This window comes from Eulemur rufifrons, chromosome 19 (genome assembly GCF_041146395.1).
Source record: "Eulemur rufifrons isolate Redbay chromosome 19, OSU_ERuf_1, whole genome shotgun sequence".
NCBI lineage: Eukaryota > Metazoa > Chordata > Mammalia > Primates > Lemuridae > Eulemur > Eulemur rufifrons.
In genome coordinates, this window is record NC_091001.1 from 8,870,582 (window position 1) to 8,887,531 (window position 16,950).

Consider the following 16,950-nt stretch of genomic DNA (forward strand, 5'->3'; position numbering starts at 1 on the left):
TTAGCCAAATAACTAAAAATAGAAAAAAAAAAAAAAAAATCAGCCGGGCATGGTGGTGCGTGCCTGTAGTCCCAGCTACCGGAAAGGCTGAGGCAGGAGGATCGCTCAAACTCAGGAGTTTGAGACCAGCCTGAGCAAGAGCAAGACCCCGTCCCTACTAAAAAAGTAGAAAGAAATTAGCTGGACAACTAAAAATATATATAGAAAAAATTAGCCAGGCGTGGTGGTGCATGCCTGTAGTTCCAGCTACTCGGGAGGCTGAGGCTACAGTAGGATCGCTTGTGCCCAGGAGTTTGAGGTTGCTGTGAGCTAGGCTGATGCCACAGCACTGTAGCCCAGGCAAGAGAGTGAGACTCTGTCTCAAAAAAAAAAAAAAAAAAAAAGTTTTCAAGTAGACACTGTATTCCGAGTAAAATATCCTCAAAGATAAGCACTACTTATTATATTTTAAGAGAGAAGAAATACTGATGATTGGTACCAAAAAAAGTTATGAATTTTTGTAAAGAAGAAATGCATATCTATTAAAAAGATGTATTTGTTTGTGTAAATACATATACATATAACATGCACACACACACACACACACACACACATATACACCTGGAAATTATGACTGTGTAACATTTCTACCAATAATTGAAAAAAAAAAAAAAGATCTACTTTTATCCATTAGGTCACTGTTGCTAAGAGCAAAATTGTTAATTTCAAAATTGTATTTATAATTTTCCTTAATATACCAAAACAAAGAAGGAATGCAAAATCGCAAATCAAGTACAGTACTCAGAGAACATATTATCTTGTAACCTTTAGCACTTTTGACATATGACAGATATTAAGGAATTCATTTAAAAATTCAATTGCGATTAAACCAATAACCCATCTCCATTTACCTGAGAGCAAAAGGATATCTCCTTAAAATTTTTCTCCAATGCTATTTTTTTGGTGTCAGGACTGATGAGGTAAACTTCAGATTGGCCAATCTTAAAAGACAAACAAACAAACAAACTAGCTTTTCATGAAAGTTTAATTCAAATTTATTACACAAACTTTCTCATTTCATGACCTATGAAAATAAAGAATAAAAAGGGCAAACTCTTATACAATTCTGACTAAAGCACTGTAGAAAATCACTTCCAAGGTTCTAATTTATCCTACGGATTTCAGGGAGTACAGAACAACTGTTAGTGCATTTGCCTACGTGAAACAAGCAGTCTTTTTTGAAAGAACCAAATATCCAGAAGTCAGCAATAGGCCTCAGATCCTACATTCTCTATATAAGGAAGTAAGGTTTCTACATGAGTGAATCTTCCAGAAAACAGAAGCTTTCTCTTTTAAAACTTCCAAAACTCTCTAACAATTATTTTTACTGACCAGTCTTTTAAAATTATTGTTAAAATAATCTACCATTTGTGGAATGCATATTATGTGTTAGGTGTTCACATAAACTATTTTTTAAAGTTAGAGCATCAGCATAAGTGAACACTGTCCTACTGACCCGGGCCGTGCTAACAGACACACGCCGCAGGAGAGCACAGTCGCAACACCCACAGGGTCACCTGCGCGCGCCCTGCGGGCTGTGGAGGGCTGCCTCCTGGACGCCACCCTCCAGAGCGCCAAGCCTCTTGGGTTTCCGTGTGTGTTGTTTTCTACAGCTTTAGTTGCTCCTCAGGACCAGGAAGTCAGTGGTCACATCCTGATGCTGCCATTGTAACTCACAGTCCCCTCTGGTCCTCTACACTCTACACTCTGATGTGGAATACGAATCAGACGGGCTTCTCAGAAACTGGTGCAAGTCAAGAGCAATTACACTGTCAGTGGGGGGGCCCCCAGCAACGTGCATTCTGTTTGGGCATGGCCTTGGCCCTCAGAATAGCTTTTCCACATTCACTGTTTCTAAACTGTATTTCAACCAGGGGAGATTGACCAGGTAGCCTTTTATCTTTGTCCTTCCATGCAGACCAAGTATGATGAAAAACTAATTCATTTTTAACATGCAAGATCTTTCAAAATTATACTCTACTTTGTGTCTCTCTAGAGTAGGAACCAACACAGTATCCCCCTTATTCGTAAACAGTGAATGAATATCTACTTTGGGTATGTTTGGTCTCTTTGGAGGTCAATGTCTTTAGATACATAATGAAGATAATATTTAAAAGAAAGAAAAAAAAACCCTTTCCAATCTCGTATTTGCGAAGCTCCAAAGCATTATTTGGCTGTTGCTGGGTTGTGAAGAACAAATCAGAATCTAAAGCTGGGGTGGGGCTCCTGAGATCCCCCCTTTCCCACAGCAGCCAATCGATCACACATCCCCATCAGCTCAATCTCACACCTGTCTGCCCCTCTGTCCACATCGCTCTACCCACAATGCCTTCACTGAAAGCCCCCCCATCTCCCACCTGGACTACTGCAGTGGCTTCTTAACTCTCCTCCCCATCCTACGCTTGCCCTCCCCCAAGTAGAGCCTCGCTCCTGTTGTAAACCTTTCAGTGACTGACTGTACCTTTCAGGAGAAAGAAAACAAAATCCCAAGCGAGCGTGCGCCCTAAGGTCATGCCTAATGAAGCCTGTGCTTCCAGCGCCAGCCCCATCTCTACCCACTGTCCCTCCTTGCTTTCAGTGCAGTCACCTGGACTTTTTTCTTATCCAACAAGCATCTACTGAGCACCTGCCACATGCCAAGCTGTGCTCTAGGCACTAATGACAATGGCAGCAAACAGAGAAGAAAATCCATGGTCTCGTAAATCCTATCTTCTTGGGGACTCGTGGGACAAAATATTTTACTTATTTATTTGTAATGGTGTCAATTGGTACAAGTGCTGTGGAGAAAAAGAAAGCAAAGAAGTAGGATTAGAAGTTGCTGTTGGCCTTACCTGTAGGATTATTCCTTCATGCCACGTGGGCATTTCAGCAGAGACCAAAGGAAGTAAGCCACAAAGGCCGGTGACAACTGCCCAGCAAAGGAGGCACACAGGCTTCAGGGATTCTCCCAGGCACCAGCCTCCATCCCTCCCCAAGAGCCTTCTTACCTGCTGCTCTCTGAACCCAGGAGACCCTCCCAGGTGGCCACACTGAAACCTCTGTGTGATGAAAATCACTTTCTCAAAGAAACCTTTCCTGCCCCCAGGATAACGGTCTCACAGCATCCTCTACTTCTCCTTTGCAGCATTTATCACAACTACAACTAGATAATAACCTGTGCACTCAGATGCCTGTCTGCCTTACTGGAATCTAAATTCCACGTGGGCCAAGACCCGTCTTATTCACTTCTAGCATGCTGCAAGGGACCTTAGGCACAGCAGTCACACAATAAATACTTATAAATAAATCTTTCTCAATGACACCAGGGTTTGTTTTTTTTTTCTTAAATACAGATCACAAATTAAAGCGCAAGTCTGACTGCCAGTGTAGCATTCTTTTCAGTATACTAGGTCAATGATGAAAAGAGAAAGAAATCAGCCCAGTTCACCCTCTGGTACACCATGTGCATTTGAAACATGCATACATCCACACAGCACTAACCCAGGCAAGCCTGCTTCCTGGTCCCTTGGCCATCTCACTGCCCTGAATTTGGCACAAAAACCAGGCGTTACACTTAGGGTAATTTTGTTCTCTACAGAATTTCAGCCAGTATTAAGCCAAAAGGAGGCAGGGAGAGGGCCAAGGAAAAACCAGTTACCTCCATCGTCAGAGACCAGCTCACTGCTGGGACAGCTCCAAGTCCCATCAGCTCAGACCCAGGGAACCCCAGGGAGGGCAAATCCATCCAGAAGAGCCCAGGTCAGCATGGAACCCAGGAACCCCAACCACCAGGGACCACTCCTGCCTATTCCTTTTCTGGCATTTGCCTGTCAGTTTAACAAATTTTTCTAGAAAAAAACAAGCAATTGGCTAAACTGGTATTTCAGTTTGGGCACAGATTCTGAATATAATGTTATTCACGAATCAAATTACCCTGATTAGCAAAGGGTAAATATTTTACACATTAATAAAAATAGTAAAGAAGGCTGGGTGCGATGGCTCACGCCTGTAATCCTAGTACTCTGGGAGGCCGAGACGGGTGGATCGCTCAAGGTCAGGAGTTCGAGACCAGCCTGAGCAAGAGCGAGACCCCCGTCTCTACTAAAAATAGAAAGAAATTATCTGGCCAACTAAAATATATATAGAAAAAATTAGCCGGGCATGGTGGCGTGTGCCTATAGTTCCAGCTACTCGGGAGGCTGAGGCAGGAGGATTGCTTGAGCCCAGGAGTTTGAGGTTGCTGTGAGCTAGGCTGACGCCACGGCACTCACTCTAGCCCGGGCAACAGAGCGAGACTCTGTCTCAAAAAAAAAAAAAAAAAAGTAGTAAAGAGAATATTTTCCAACTAAGAATTTTTGTATTAATATATTACGTAAAATTCATATACATTTTTTAAAATCTCTCTTTTGGCCTGTTTTACATATTTTAACTGTTCTTTCATTATTTAAAAGGTGTCTTTACAACCGGCGGGTGGGAGGGAGATAAAAATTACACATGAACATGGGATGGATTCTCTTTACGTTCTATCCCTTTGATGACTTTAAAGGCTTGTGGCTAATGTAATAATTTTATCCTGAAAAGATAATTATTCGGCATAAAAATATATGGATTCACACATGAAGCAATTCGCTGAGAATCTTTGCTCAGCGAGGCCGGTTTTCTCTTGAGCACGCATCTCAGACTGGGGTCGAACGCGGGCGCAGTAACATTTTACCGTGAACAGCATAGTTCGATTTTCCTCGATGTCTGTTGGCTGTACAATATTGTGTCCGCTAATGAGGTGGTTTTCAATGTCGCTTTCCTCAAAAGACCTGAAAAAGCCACTGCTCCTGAGGCCGCCGTCGGGGAGGTCCCTCCTGCCGGCCAGCGAGCGCAGGCCGGGCTGCGAGCAGGACTTGCGCATGCGCCTCCCGGCAGGCCCCGCACCCTGTCCGGGCCCCGCGCCGCTGCCACCTGTCCCCGAGCAGGGCTCGGACCCCAGCTTCTCCTGCAAGGGCGCTGCTCCCCTGGTGCTCGGGCTCTCGGGGCTCTGCGAGGGCCAGCACAAGTCCGCTTTCCTGCTGCAGCTGACGTGATTGAACTTCTCGATGCACTCATCGATCAGGGCTGGCGGGGCCTTCTTGTGAGCCACCGTCACGCGGCCGCAGAAGAGCACCTCGAACTTCTTGGCAAACGTGTCATCAAACTCCGAGGGGCCGTGCAGCTCCTCCTGGCGGGCGATCTTGCCGGCCTGGCGGATGGAGCTGATGATCTCAGGCACCTGGCGAGAAAGGAGGAGCGTTACTTGGCACGTGCGGCAGTTGGCAGTGACACGCTGGCACAGGGGAGTGAACACCATGCTCTCTTCATATCACAGAGCGCTGAAGGAGGAGCCCGTGGGAGTCTGGGACCGCGAGGGCCTCCCCACGGGAGGTAAATGCACCACTTTCACAGAGAAGAGAAGGGGACAGTATTTATTAAGCACCTCTTCCCTGCCAAGGGCTATGCTGGAGGATTTGCATGCTCACAACACCCAACAAGGGTAAGTAACCAGCTCCAGCTCAAAGTAGCAGCAGGCCTTGCATTCAAACCCAAGTGGGTCCCACTCTAAAGCCAAAGGTCCTCTCTGGAGATGCTGTCACCTCCCACAGAGGTTTGTATCCAACATGGTCCACCAAAACATTACTTAATTATCTAGATTTCATGGCAGCACACTTTGGAAAGTCTTCCTCAATAAATGGTGGGATGAAGATGACTCTGAAATTATAAAAATATTTATCCAAATCCTAGCATCATTATTTTCTTCATTAACAACCATCAAGTTATTATTCAGTCCTATATTTCCTAATAGTTGAGCAATGAATAGTATGACAACAAAGCTAGGTTTTAATCAAGGAGTGAGAAACTCATGACTAACATCATTATCACAGCAACACATTGGGGCTTCTTCACATAGAGACTATAAAGCTTTTGGTGTCTCATATAAAAATCATCGATTAAAAGAATGTACTCAAAAGTCTCAGCTGCTACAGTGCCATCCCTACTGCTATACCCTCTCATCACTAACTTCTGACAAGATTCTCCAAAGAAACACAAAGGCACAAAGATGAATCAACACTGCAGTGCATATAGCTGTGCACTTGTTCAGATGATGGACAACCACAATATTTGTGGCCAGGCAGGAATTTAAACAAGGCAGGCATAAATTTAATCTTCAAAGGAAGGGCCTAGTTTTTGTTGTGACCTAACACCTAAACCAATTTTTTCCATTTTTCTATGTAAGGAAAATTCAATTTATAGCCCAATACCCACAGGCCCAGCGTCTTTTTAACAACATTATGGAGCGGGGCAGAACCAATTCCTTTCCATTTCAGGTCAAAGACCAATGTGTACAGTAAATGAGGTGGTTTTAGATTTTAAAAGTATGCCTATATTCTGTGTTCATGACATAATTCCCAAAGACCCAACTCAAAAGATTTTTCTCTTTGTGGTTTCATACCAAGCACACCTCATAGATCTCTCTGCCATAGATTATGATACATCTTTTCACGTTTTATCACACAGAGTCAAAAGATCTTTAGGGATATTTTATATTTGAAAAAAACTGATTCCTAAAGCATAAGACCTAAACAATATTTAAAAAGCCAAAATTTCAACAGATATCAAGCAACCACTTGCACTGAGTATTGCTTGTACTGTAGCTTACTCCTATACTGCCAAATAATTATATATCATGTCAAGGCCTAAAAATTGTTAATCAATGCAAAAATACGACAGAACAGAGAGAAGAAAGAGTCGGATGTCTACGTTTCATCCACATCCACACCTCTGCCCAATGATTCACTATAAGACCTTGGCAAAAACAGCCACAATTTCTCTCCAAAAAAGTGCTTATAAGATTTTCCAGGTAAAAGTTATTTCTATAAGGTAGAAATTAACCAATTTATGCAAGAAGCTTTCCATCTTTCTGAGCAAGTGTGTGAGATTATTTTATCAAGAGTCATGTGACTCTTCCCAATTACTAACCCTACTCTGCACAGAAAATTCAAAGCTTATTCAGTCCTTAGAGACTTGTTAAAATACCCAACGTTTTTATATGCTGCGTCTTTCACTGCATGTGAAGCGAGCAATGGTATTTTTCATTACATATCAAAGCAGACAGAAAATGTGTGAAGTCACATTCATAAGGAAGACCCACATCTATTACTTGGCACAGCTGCCACCTGAGACCCCCACCCCTCACAGAAGACCGCCATCAGCATAATACTAAACCTATTACCTGGTACATTAACTACCCTATTACCTGGTGCATCAGCATGACACTAAACCTATTACCTAACACATCAACTAACATATTACTTGGCAGGCATTAGTCACCTGAGACCCCACCCCTCGGGTCACCCCAACTTAATAAAAGTGGGAAAAATTGGGTAGACAGGGCTCAGAATTTGGTGGCGAGACCCCTCTGAACCTGCTGGCAAATAAACTTTGATTCTCTGACTCTCTGTGTGCCGTTCGGTTTGTCCTAGGAACCACTCGCTGTAACACTTGCTGTAACAACATGAATTTACGGTGACTCAGTAAATGGCACAAACAAGAATAAGACACAAAACAGATCACTGCATTGTTCTCTCGATCCCTGGGTCAGAAGAAGCTGATCAGTACATCACACCTTGATCAGGGTTGAGGTTGTGGTAGTTTTTCCAAGTACCACTCTCTCCTATACTTTAATCAGAATCTTTAAAAGACACGCTTTAGTCAAGGACCAAAGCCTCTCTCCTTGCTCTGGTAAGTCTTACTGTTCAGGCATAATTTAGCTCAAGAGCTGTCATGGTCAGGGTGAGGTGCATCCTGCCATTCAGAAGCACCAAGAAGTTGTCTGTAATAGGATATAAAGGAGATAAATGGGGTCTAAAAACAAAAATCACTGGGATCCCAGTTAAAAGAATGTAACACTTTCAGAACATCTGAAGGCAAATGGCATATTGCCAAATAAAGTTTCAACAATAAATTGCCAATAGTTAAAAAATTAGTGCCATTTAAACATTACTATTAATATAAGTTACTCAAGTATACTAACAGACTAAAGGAAAAATGGGCTCCACCCGTAAGTTTGTAAAGCTTTGGTGGTAGGTTCAGTGCCCTTTACAGCAACAGACCTGGGGCACTGTTTTTTTGAAAAACAAAGGCATAATGTCCACTTGTGATAAAATCCTGAATTCCTCATTCTTTATAACTCTGACCTGGATTTGCCTATACACGGGGGAACTGAGTCATTTACTTCATTTTATCTCCAAACATTTTGCTAGGTATCTCTAGATGCCAGAGCTAAGGATTCAGATATGTGAAATGGGCCAGGCGTGCTGGCTCACGCCTGTAATCCTAGCACTCTGGGAGGCCGAGGCGGGAGGATTGCTTGAGCTCAGGAGTTCAAGACCAGCCTGAACAAGAGCGAGACCCCATCTCTACTAAACATAGGAAAAAAAATTAGCCAGGCATGGTGGCGCATGCCTGTAGTTCCAACTACTCAAGAGGCTGAGGCAGGAGGATAGCTTGAGCCGAGGAGTTTGAGGTTGCTGTGAGCTGGGCTGATGCTATGACACTCTAGCCTAGGCAACAGAGTCAGGCTCTGTCTCAAAAAAAAAAAAAAAGAAAGAAAGAAAGAAATGTGAAATGAATGTAAGTATATCCCTGTATCCCTGCCTGAAGGAGGTTTAGTTAGAATCCCTTCCAATAACTGAGATGGGGCGTGTTGAAAGCCTGAACTAAGAACCAAGCACTGAAGACTGAGAGAAAAGCTGAATGAAAGGTTCTGGAAGACAGGATCCTCAGGACTCAGTGGAGACCTGGGTGGGCGGTTGAGGGCACGAAGACTACATGTGGCTCCCAGGGCTCAGGCTTGGGTTTCTGTGAGGATGGCTGTGCTCACACGCAGAGTACAGAGCAGAGACAGGTTTGGGGAGACAGTGCGATGAGTTCTGCTTTTGTGCACGTAAGACCGGGAAGATGTGAAAGTCACCGCACTTACTGGGCACTTGAACAAATGGGCCTCGGGGGTCAGCAGCTCACATATGAGAGGGAAGAAAAGGGAGCAAAGATGGGCCCCTGGGATGCCCCAACATTTCAGATACAGAGAAGCTGAGGAATGGCAGGCAGAAGAGGGGAAAATGGCACGGATGGGGTTGGGGGCATGACATCTGCAAGGAAGGAAAGGCAGTCTGCAACTGAGGATAGGCTAAGGGCGAGACAGTGGCTGTTGTCGGCTCCTACAGACACGTAAAAATGAGTAAGGAAGGAAGCCAACACCCCACAAAATAAACATACATAACTGAACAATGTCTTAAGGTGAAACTTTAGTCTGTAAGAATATATACCTCAAATTACAATATTTACTGCAAAAGTACACACCCTTTTTAGGACAAATACACAGAGGCCAGTAGAGTTTATTCCCACCGATACAATCTAGGTACTTTTAGTGAAAATCTTTTTTTAGTTTAGTCAGAGCAATAATATCTACGTCATTTCTATTTGAAGATAAAGTAAATCAAAACCAACCATGGCACAAATAAGAATCCAAAAAGCATTTTACTGGGATAAAATTCAATAAGGGTTTGAGGTTTGGTTTTTAATCCTTTCACACTGGAAATCACAACAAAAATACTAGATAATTAAAATCAGTCACCAACAATTAATAAACAGGCCGTGTTTAGATATATATAAATTTACTAAACTTCTCTTCTGCCAACCTATTCAAGTTTATACTAAAGCTCGATTTTGAAAGTAAATCTGCACTTTGTTTGCAACCAAAACCAGTTTCTTTAGAATTCACATACTAACAAATGCACAGTAACATATAAAGTCTCTGGAGTATGTATGAGTGAATATTGTTTCCTAAGTAGCCAGAAAATGACACTCCAAGAGAATTAGAAATATTCATTTCTATAAATAAAACCCTTATTTAAACATTTGGGTCAACTTTCTTTTTAAGGATTTAGGGATTTTAAAGGATTACAAACATACTGCAAGTGTAATTTTATTCACATAGATTTAGGAAAGAGCTCCTGAAACAATATTTAGAATGAAAGTCATTTCACTTTACATTTACAGGTTTGTTCTTCTGCCAGCTAGTAACAAATAAATATTTTAAAAATCTGAAGCAGCCTGTATTTAAAACTCTGGCATTTTTCCTGTTATATAATATTAGAACATTCTAAAGCTTCAAAAATATGGCAGGACACGTGCCTTGTCCCTTGAATGAAATGTTCTCACTACAAGGATTTAGAATAAGCACTTCAAAGAGAAAATAACCTATCCTGCATGATTATTTTCTAGAAGGAACAGATTTGTGGCTTGTTTTTACTGATGAGTGGTTATGTATATTTGTTGGTCGTAAGGTAAAAGGAGGGGGAGTGGAAACTAAATTAAATCAAGTATTTCCTCATTCTCTTTTATGTGCCTTGAATTTCACACAAAACACTTGAGAAAATACCTTGCCAGTGCCTATTGCTTAAATCATGTAAAGAGAAAAAAACCATCTGATGCTACCCAGATAAGACACACGTGAACATTCACATCATGCACCAGTTGGGCCTGGCGGGACTATGTTCACCCAGGAAGATCTGAATACGCCTCCTACAATGAAGAAGACATGCCTCCCCCGACCTCAGGAGGCTCACAAATCTAGGAAGGAAGAGACACATCTAAATAAATATGTGATTTCCGGCTGGCGCGGCGGCTCACGCCTGTAATCCTAGCACTCTGGGAGGCCGAGGCGGGAGGATGGCTTGAGCTCAGGAGTTCCAGACCAGCCTGAGCAAGAGCGAGAGCAAGAGCTTGAGGTTGCAGTGAGCTATTATGACATGGCTGCCCTCTAGCCGGGTGACAGAGCGAGACTCTGTCAATCAAACAATCAATCAATCAGCGATTTCCAATATAACATGACAGGTGCCGGAACACAAACATGCGCAAAGGCACAGAAGGCTGGTCCCCCGCAGAGGTCATGCTGTCTGCCTGCCTGGTACAACACGTGGTTAACTAATGGCTCAACTGCTGCTTTGTGCTTACAATTAGCCAGAAGGTCAGATTAATATGTCACATCTTCCCCCAAGAGAGACAGGCTGCTGAGCCTGATAAGGAAAACCCCCATCTATTAGTTAGCACAGCAGCCACCTGAGACCCCCACCCCTCACGGAAGACCCACATTAGCATGTTACTAACCTAACACTTGGCACATTAGCATACCACTAACCTAACGTCTATCACATCAGCATAACACAAAACCTAATTACCTGGTGCAAGACACTAACCTAACACCTTGTACATTAACATACCACTAACCTAACATCTGGCACATCAGCATAACACTAATCCTATTGCCTGGTGCAGACACTAAACTTATTACCTGGCGGGCATTAGTCACCTGAGACCCCTTCCCATGGATCATCCCCAACTTAATAAAAATGGAAAAAGTTGGATAGACAGTGCTCAGAATTTGGTAGCGAGACCCCTCTGAGCCCGCCGGCGAATAAACGTTGATTCTCCGACTCTCCGTGTGCCGCTCGGTTTGTCCTCGGGACCACTGGCTGTGACACTTGCCGTAACAAGCCGGCTGAGGCGGCAGTTGGGCACAGAGGAAAAGCTAAGGACTACCAGCCCCTGACGCACCGGCCCCTCACGGGCCCCCTCCGCCTACTCTTTTTGTCCTGCGGGTCTTGATCTTTTATCACATGTAAAACAGAAGTAGTATTATTCGGCTTCCCTAGTTCTGAATGGCAAATTAGATTAACTCTTAGTAGTTTTTAAACCCCATAAAGATAGTCCACGCAAACACAAAACCCAGCATCATGCTTTAAAATAACTAAAAGGTTCGCTACAACTTTCTGACTAACCAACACCTTTCTACAAAGGTTTAAAACTATGATGTCACATAAGAATGTAATGGCTGTGAGAGCAAACAAAAGAGGGTGGGAGAAGGTAAGAAAGAAAAAGGAGGAAGAGAAGATATCACTGAAACTATATGACATTATTTTTGCAGAATTTCTAAAACAACTTTTTGAAGTCAAAATGTTGATGGCCAGCATAAATATTGACAGAATTCACGGAATCACTGAGCGTTCAATCTGGACGAGAGCGTCCCGTCAGCCAAGTCCGACTCCCTTCACTGAACACGGTGTCTCTCGGCTCAGACGTGCTGCACGTCGGCCGGCCAGCATGGTCAGCCCTCGTGTCCATCCCCACGTCCAAACGAAGCACCGCGTGGAGCGGGGCCCTGGCATTGCAGTTTTCAGAAGTGCCCCCAGCAGTTCTGCTGGACAGCTGAGCTCAAGAAGCCTGGTTTCATCACCTGTCCTCTGTCACATCCCAAGAGAATTCGGCCTCCTCCCCTGCCGTCCACAGCACCATCCTACCCAGAATTATTTGATTATTGAGGCCCTGGGCAGACTGTGAATAGCTCACAGGAGGCCAGACTGCACAGACCCCCACCATGCTTACAGCAGAGATGAACACACTGGTGAAGACAAAAAGACGCTGAATCTGTCTAGACAGAGGGAATAAAGAGGGGCACAAATGACCAAACAAGGTGGGATGCCACGTGCTACAGGAGAAGCGCTGAGGAAGTTAAGAGGGTAAGGAAACATAAAATCTCAGCACAGAGTGTATTTCAAATAAATTATTAAGACCAGATAGGATGACTTAAACATTTACCAGCCCCTTCTTAAAATAAAACCAGTCACCACAGCCCCCAGGTAGCCCAAATTATGTATTTCCTTCTATGAAAAGGGAGATTTAATAAAATTTTAGATCACATCAAGAATTTTCAAAAATAGAGCCAAAATGGAATTCATGTCTGAATGGCTTGTTAGCACATTATTCCCATGCCCTCTCTGCTTTCTGCTCTGAGAAAGGGCTGTAATAACACAACACACAGCACAACTGGACAAAGAAACTGGACCAGAAAACAGGCAACTGGTAAAGTATCTGCACACTGCCTCACGCATGGCTCTCAACGTGCCGCTCAGAGATGATTCTTCTACTCTCAGAAGCCGGTTTCCTTCCCCCGGTGCCCGGGCGACGTCTGCAGTGGGGGGGGCTGGTGTCACTCCACAGTGACCAGAGCCTCGGAGGCCTCACACAGCCTTGCCCTCTCTGGAATCCGCATCCTTCCTTTGCTTGTCCATAAGCAGAATCCACCTCAATGAAAAACACAACAAAGGAATTTTCTAGGTTTTAGCCAGATCTCCAAGGTCAGGGCTTTATTTCTTAGGTAAAAGGTAAGGCCTTCCTCCCCTAGAGGGACTGAAGCAGAAAAGCAAAGCTCCGGGTGCAGCGCTCAGACCACAAGCAACAAGCAGCAGAGGCTTCCCCAAGGGGGCTGTGCTGCCGTCTCAGAACCCAGGTGACTCAAGCACAGACGTGGGCATCACACACGCCCAGACATAAGCACTAGGGAAGGAAAACATCAGTGAACACTCACCACCTAAGCCACAAACAGTCTGGTCTTTTAAAAATCAAATTGTAACCTTAATTCTCTGCATAATGTGCAATATTCAACATTCATATGTAACTAGCCCTCGACAGCCGCACTTTACTATCTTATCCTGTGTATTTAAACTACAATGAATGAAATCAGTTTATCAGAATTACAGCGTCAACTGGAAAATTTAAGCTTTGCTCTTGCATTCTTCCCCTTTCTATTCTCTCATTTGGAGGAAAATAAAGTATATATTTATATCTTTGGATCACCTCCCTCTTACAGATACACTTTTCCCCACTTGGGGAGTCCCTGGGCCTCTAATCCAAATTAGCGCCAGGGAGGTGTCTCTAGGCCAAAGTGGCTGGTGTCCCTGGGCTCAAATGAAAGGCCAATCACTTTATGACCAAGAAGTTGAGGACAGTTACTACCAAGCAGAAAGGACAGAAAAAGGAACACCTTGCCCCCTCCCCCTCTCTCTCCCTTACCTGGGTTGCTTCCAGGAGCTGCTAGGAGATGCTAAGGAGCCTACCTTGGTGTGAAAAGGCCAACCTCAAGAACCAAAGAAAACAAACACTAAAGTTTTACTACTTTTCAATAATCCATCCTCCTTTTTTTTTTTTTTTTTTTTTTGAGACAGAGTCTCACTATGTTGCCCGGGCTAGAGTGCTGTGGCGTCAGTCTAGCTCACAGCAACCTCAAACTCCTGGGCTGAAGCGATCCTCCTCCCTCAGCCTCCCGAGTAGCTGGGACTACAAGTATGCGCCACCATGCCCGGCTAATTTTTTCTACATATTTTTAGTTGTCCAGTTAATTTCTATTTTTTAGTAGAGACGGGGTCTTGCTCTTGCTCAGGCTGGTCTTGAACTCCTGACCTCAAGTGATCCTCCCACCTTAGCCTCCCAGAGTGCTACGATTACAGGCGTGAACCACTGCACCCAGCCCATCCTCCTTTTTAAACACAGCAACAGAATGCCTTCTTTAATCATCTCTGATTTCATCTTTGATTTCTAATAATTAGTTTAATAAACATCCACATAAAAGAAAAATAGGGAAACACATAAAGTCACCCATAATCCTAAGCCCAGAAATATCTACAGTTCACAGTTTGGTATTTCTTCCATGTGGTTCTTTGTGTATACTTAACAGTAATTTCTTTTACTGTAAAGAAAAAGGGATCATAGCATTCTGCAACTAACTTTTACCAAGTACATATTTCACTGATACCTTAACCCATACAGAACGATTTCATTCCTTTCTGATAACCATGGCATTGATTTCATTCACTGTAAATACTGCACACAAAGGAAATAAAAGCTTTACTGATTTATTTTTTAAAAAAGCCTATTCAGGATCCATCATGAACTCTGCTCAATAATAGGCCGTTTTGGTAAACGTGCGACAAGCATCCCAACCTTTGCATACAGTGCCAGGACTGCAAGCTGCAGCTCCAGTGAGGAAGGCGTTTGTGTGCGCGCTGGGGGAGGGGGGCAAGCAGAAAAACTCAGTGTTGCTTACCAGACCACAGGCATTCCATCGGGAGGCCGGGGGATCTGGGAGCAGGAACTGAAACAGAATAACCTTTAAAAAGATAGAAAGGGACACTTGCTGCGGGCCACGGCTATCAGGAAAAACTCAGCCCTAGCTCCCGAGGCAGCCAAAGCCAGCGGGCAGATCGGGGGAAAGTCTGCAGCCAGAAAGCTGAGAGCCGCAGCGGCATGGCTGCTTCCCGGGCAACCCCAGCCCGTCCGAGCTCTGAGAACCCAGGTTGCCTCCTCTATGGAAATACATCACCAGCTATCTTGGAGGGTTATTTTGAGGACAAAATTAATTAATGAGAGTGAAAGTCTAGTAAATAGTCTAGCACATAGTGGTTCTCCATATAATGCTAGCTATTATCTTGAAGTTTGCAAGGTAAGAAAAGGCCAACTCTCTAGTAAAGTAACAATACCTGGAGGCAACAAGCTTGCTGTAATTCCAACTGCCTTTTGGTGTAGACCTCATAACAAATGACAATAATTCATTCTATAACATCAGCCAGCAACAGATAATGACAATCACATTCAAAACTTTGACTAAATTCCCAAACATCCTGTAGGCAACAGAACTCTTCCCTACCTCACCCCACCCTCAACTGTCCAGCAACCCCAAATACAGAAGAGCAGGAGCGCTCTGATTAAAACGGGGCTGAGGAAGCACAACGTGCCTTTCCCCTTCCTTCTGCCGGCCCTACACACCATAAGGATCCACAGGAGCAGAGTGTGAAAACCACTTCCTTACAAAATATTAATACACAAGGTCTGTGAGTGGTGCCAAAGACAAAATTACAACAAATTTAGCTATAGATCTAACTGTATTTTATTCAAGTTTCATAGACAGGGGCCACCGCCATTCTATAAAACAGAATGAAAACTCCCACCAAGCAATGGCAGCACAGGTTTTGTAAGATGGAAACAAGGAAACAGAATAGGAAAAAAACACCTGACTGATATCAGCTGACTTCAGATTACTTTCATAAGGGTTAAAGCAAAGGGGACTTCCCTATTATGCTGACTTGCTGACTCAGATAGACTGGAATCTCTAGTTTTCAGGAAAAACTGGTCTGTTTTAAGATCCATCTGCTTCCTTAAAGTTCCAGTTTGATTAGGGGCATTTAGCATGAGTGACTCCATTTTGGTTTGGTCTGGTCTGTTCGGGCCTAGCACAAAAAGCCTAGTCCAAAATGGCCTTCCATAAATTTTAACAGTGGCAAGCAGTTTTTGTGGTACATCAAGGCAGCCCTATAAACTTCAGAGCATAAAACACATGAATGCTCGAATGTCCAGCTCCAAGAGAGTAGGATAGCGTCTATTTTGCCAATGTGCCTACAACAATGCCTGGCATAAATTTGCTCAATGTACAAATAATTTCAATGCAAAATAAAAATGTAATGACCTCAAAGATTTTAAGTAATGAGAAAGAAATATTTCAAACAGGCATTAGAAGAGAAAACCGTGATAAACTTGTAGTATCTCCAACACAATGCCTGTGCATAGGAGGCATGCAACAAATATTTGCAGAAGGAAAAAAATGCTGTAAAAATAGTAACCCAGAAACACTGGGAATAAATCCTTCTGGATTATAAAATTTTTCTAGACAGCTGAAGACTTTAAGCACCTAAGCTATTTTTATTTTAAACATTTTTGGATGGGAACTGTTTAGTGTTTTTTTTTTCCAAAGGCTACAGAGAATCTAGTTTAACCCTTTCTTTTTTGTGGTTTTAGCTATGCTCTCTCTAAAATGCACGCCAGGAGGTGAAGCAGAGATTCTTAAACTTTTTGTGCCACAGACCCCTCAGACAGCCTGTGAAGTCGGTGGACCCTTCACAATAAAGTTTTCAAATGCATAAATTAGAACACATGGAAATACAAAAGGACTTAATTATGCTGTAAGGGAATTACCCAAATAATTATGATATAGTACTATGTGCTTATTACTATATT

At 43.3% G+C, this 16,950-nt stretch overlaps 1 protein-coding gene across 4 annotated transcripts in view; it reads right to left on the reverse strand.

Annotated features, from left to right (window-relative positions):
* The window catches only part of TBC1D1 (TBC1 domain family member 1), a 202,881-nt gene that overhangs the window by 99,845 nt on the left and 86,086 nt on the right, over positions 1–16,950 (reverse strand). For all 4 annotated transcript variants that reach the window (XM_069495292.1, XM_069495293.1, XM_069495291.1 and 1 more), the window contains 2 exons: positions 4,733–5,278; positions 891–980 (listed from right to left, as the gene is read on the reverse strand). In XM_069495292.1, the coding sequence (XP_069351393.1) occupies positions 891–980; positions 4,733–5,278 (636 nt within the window). The remainder of the gene's footprint in view (positions 1–890; positions 981–4,732; positions 5,279–16,950) is intronic.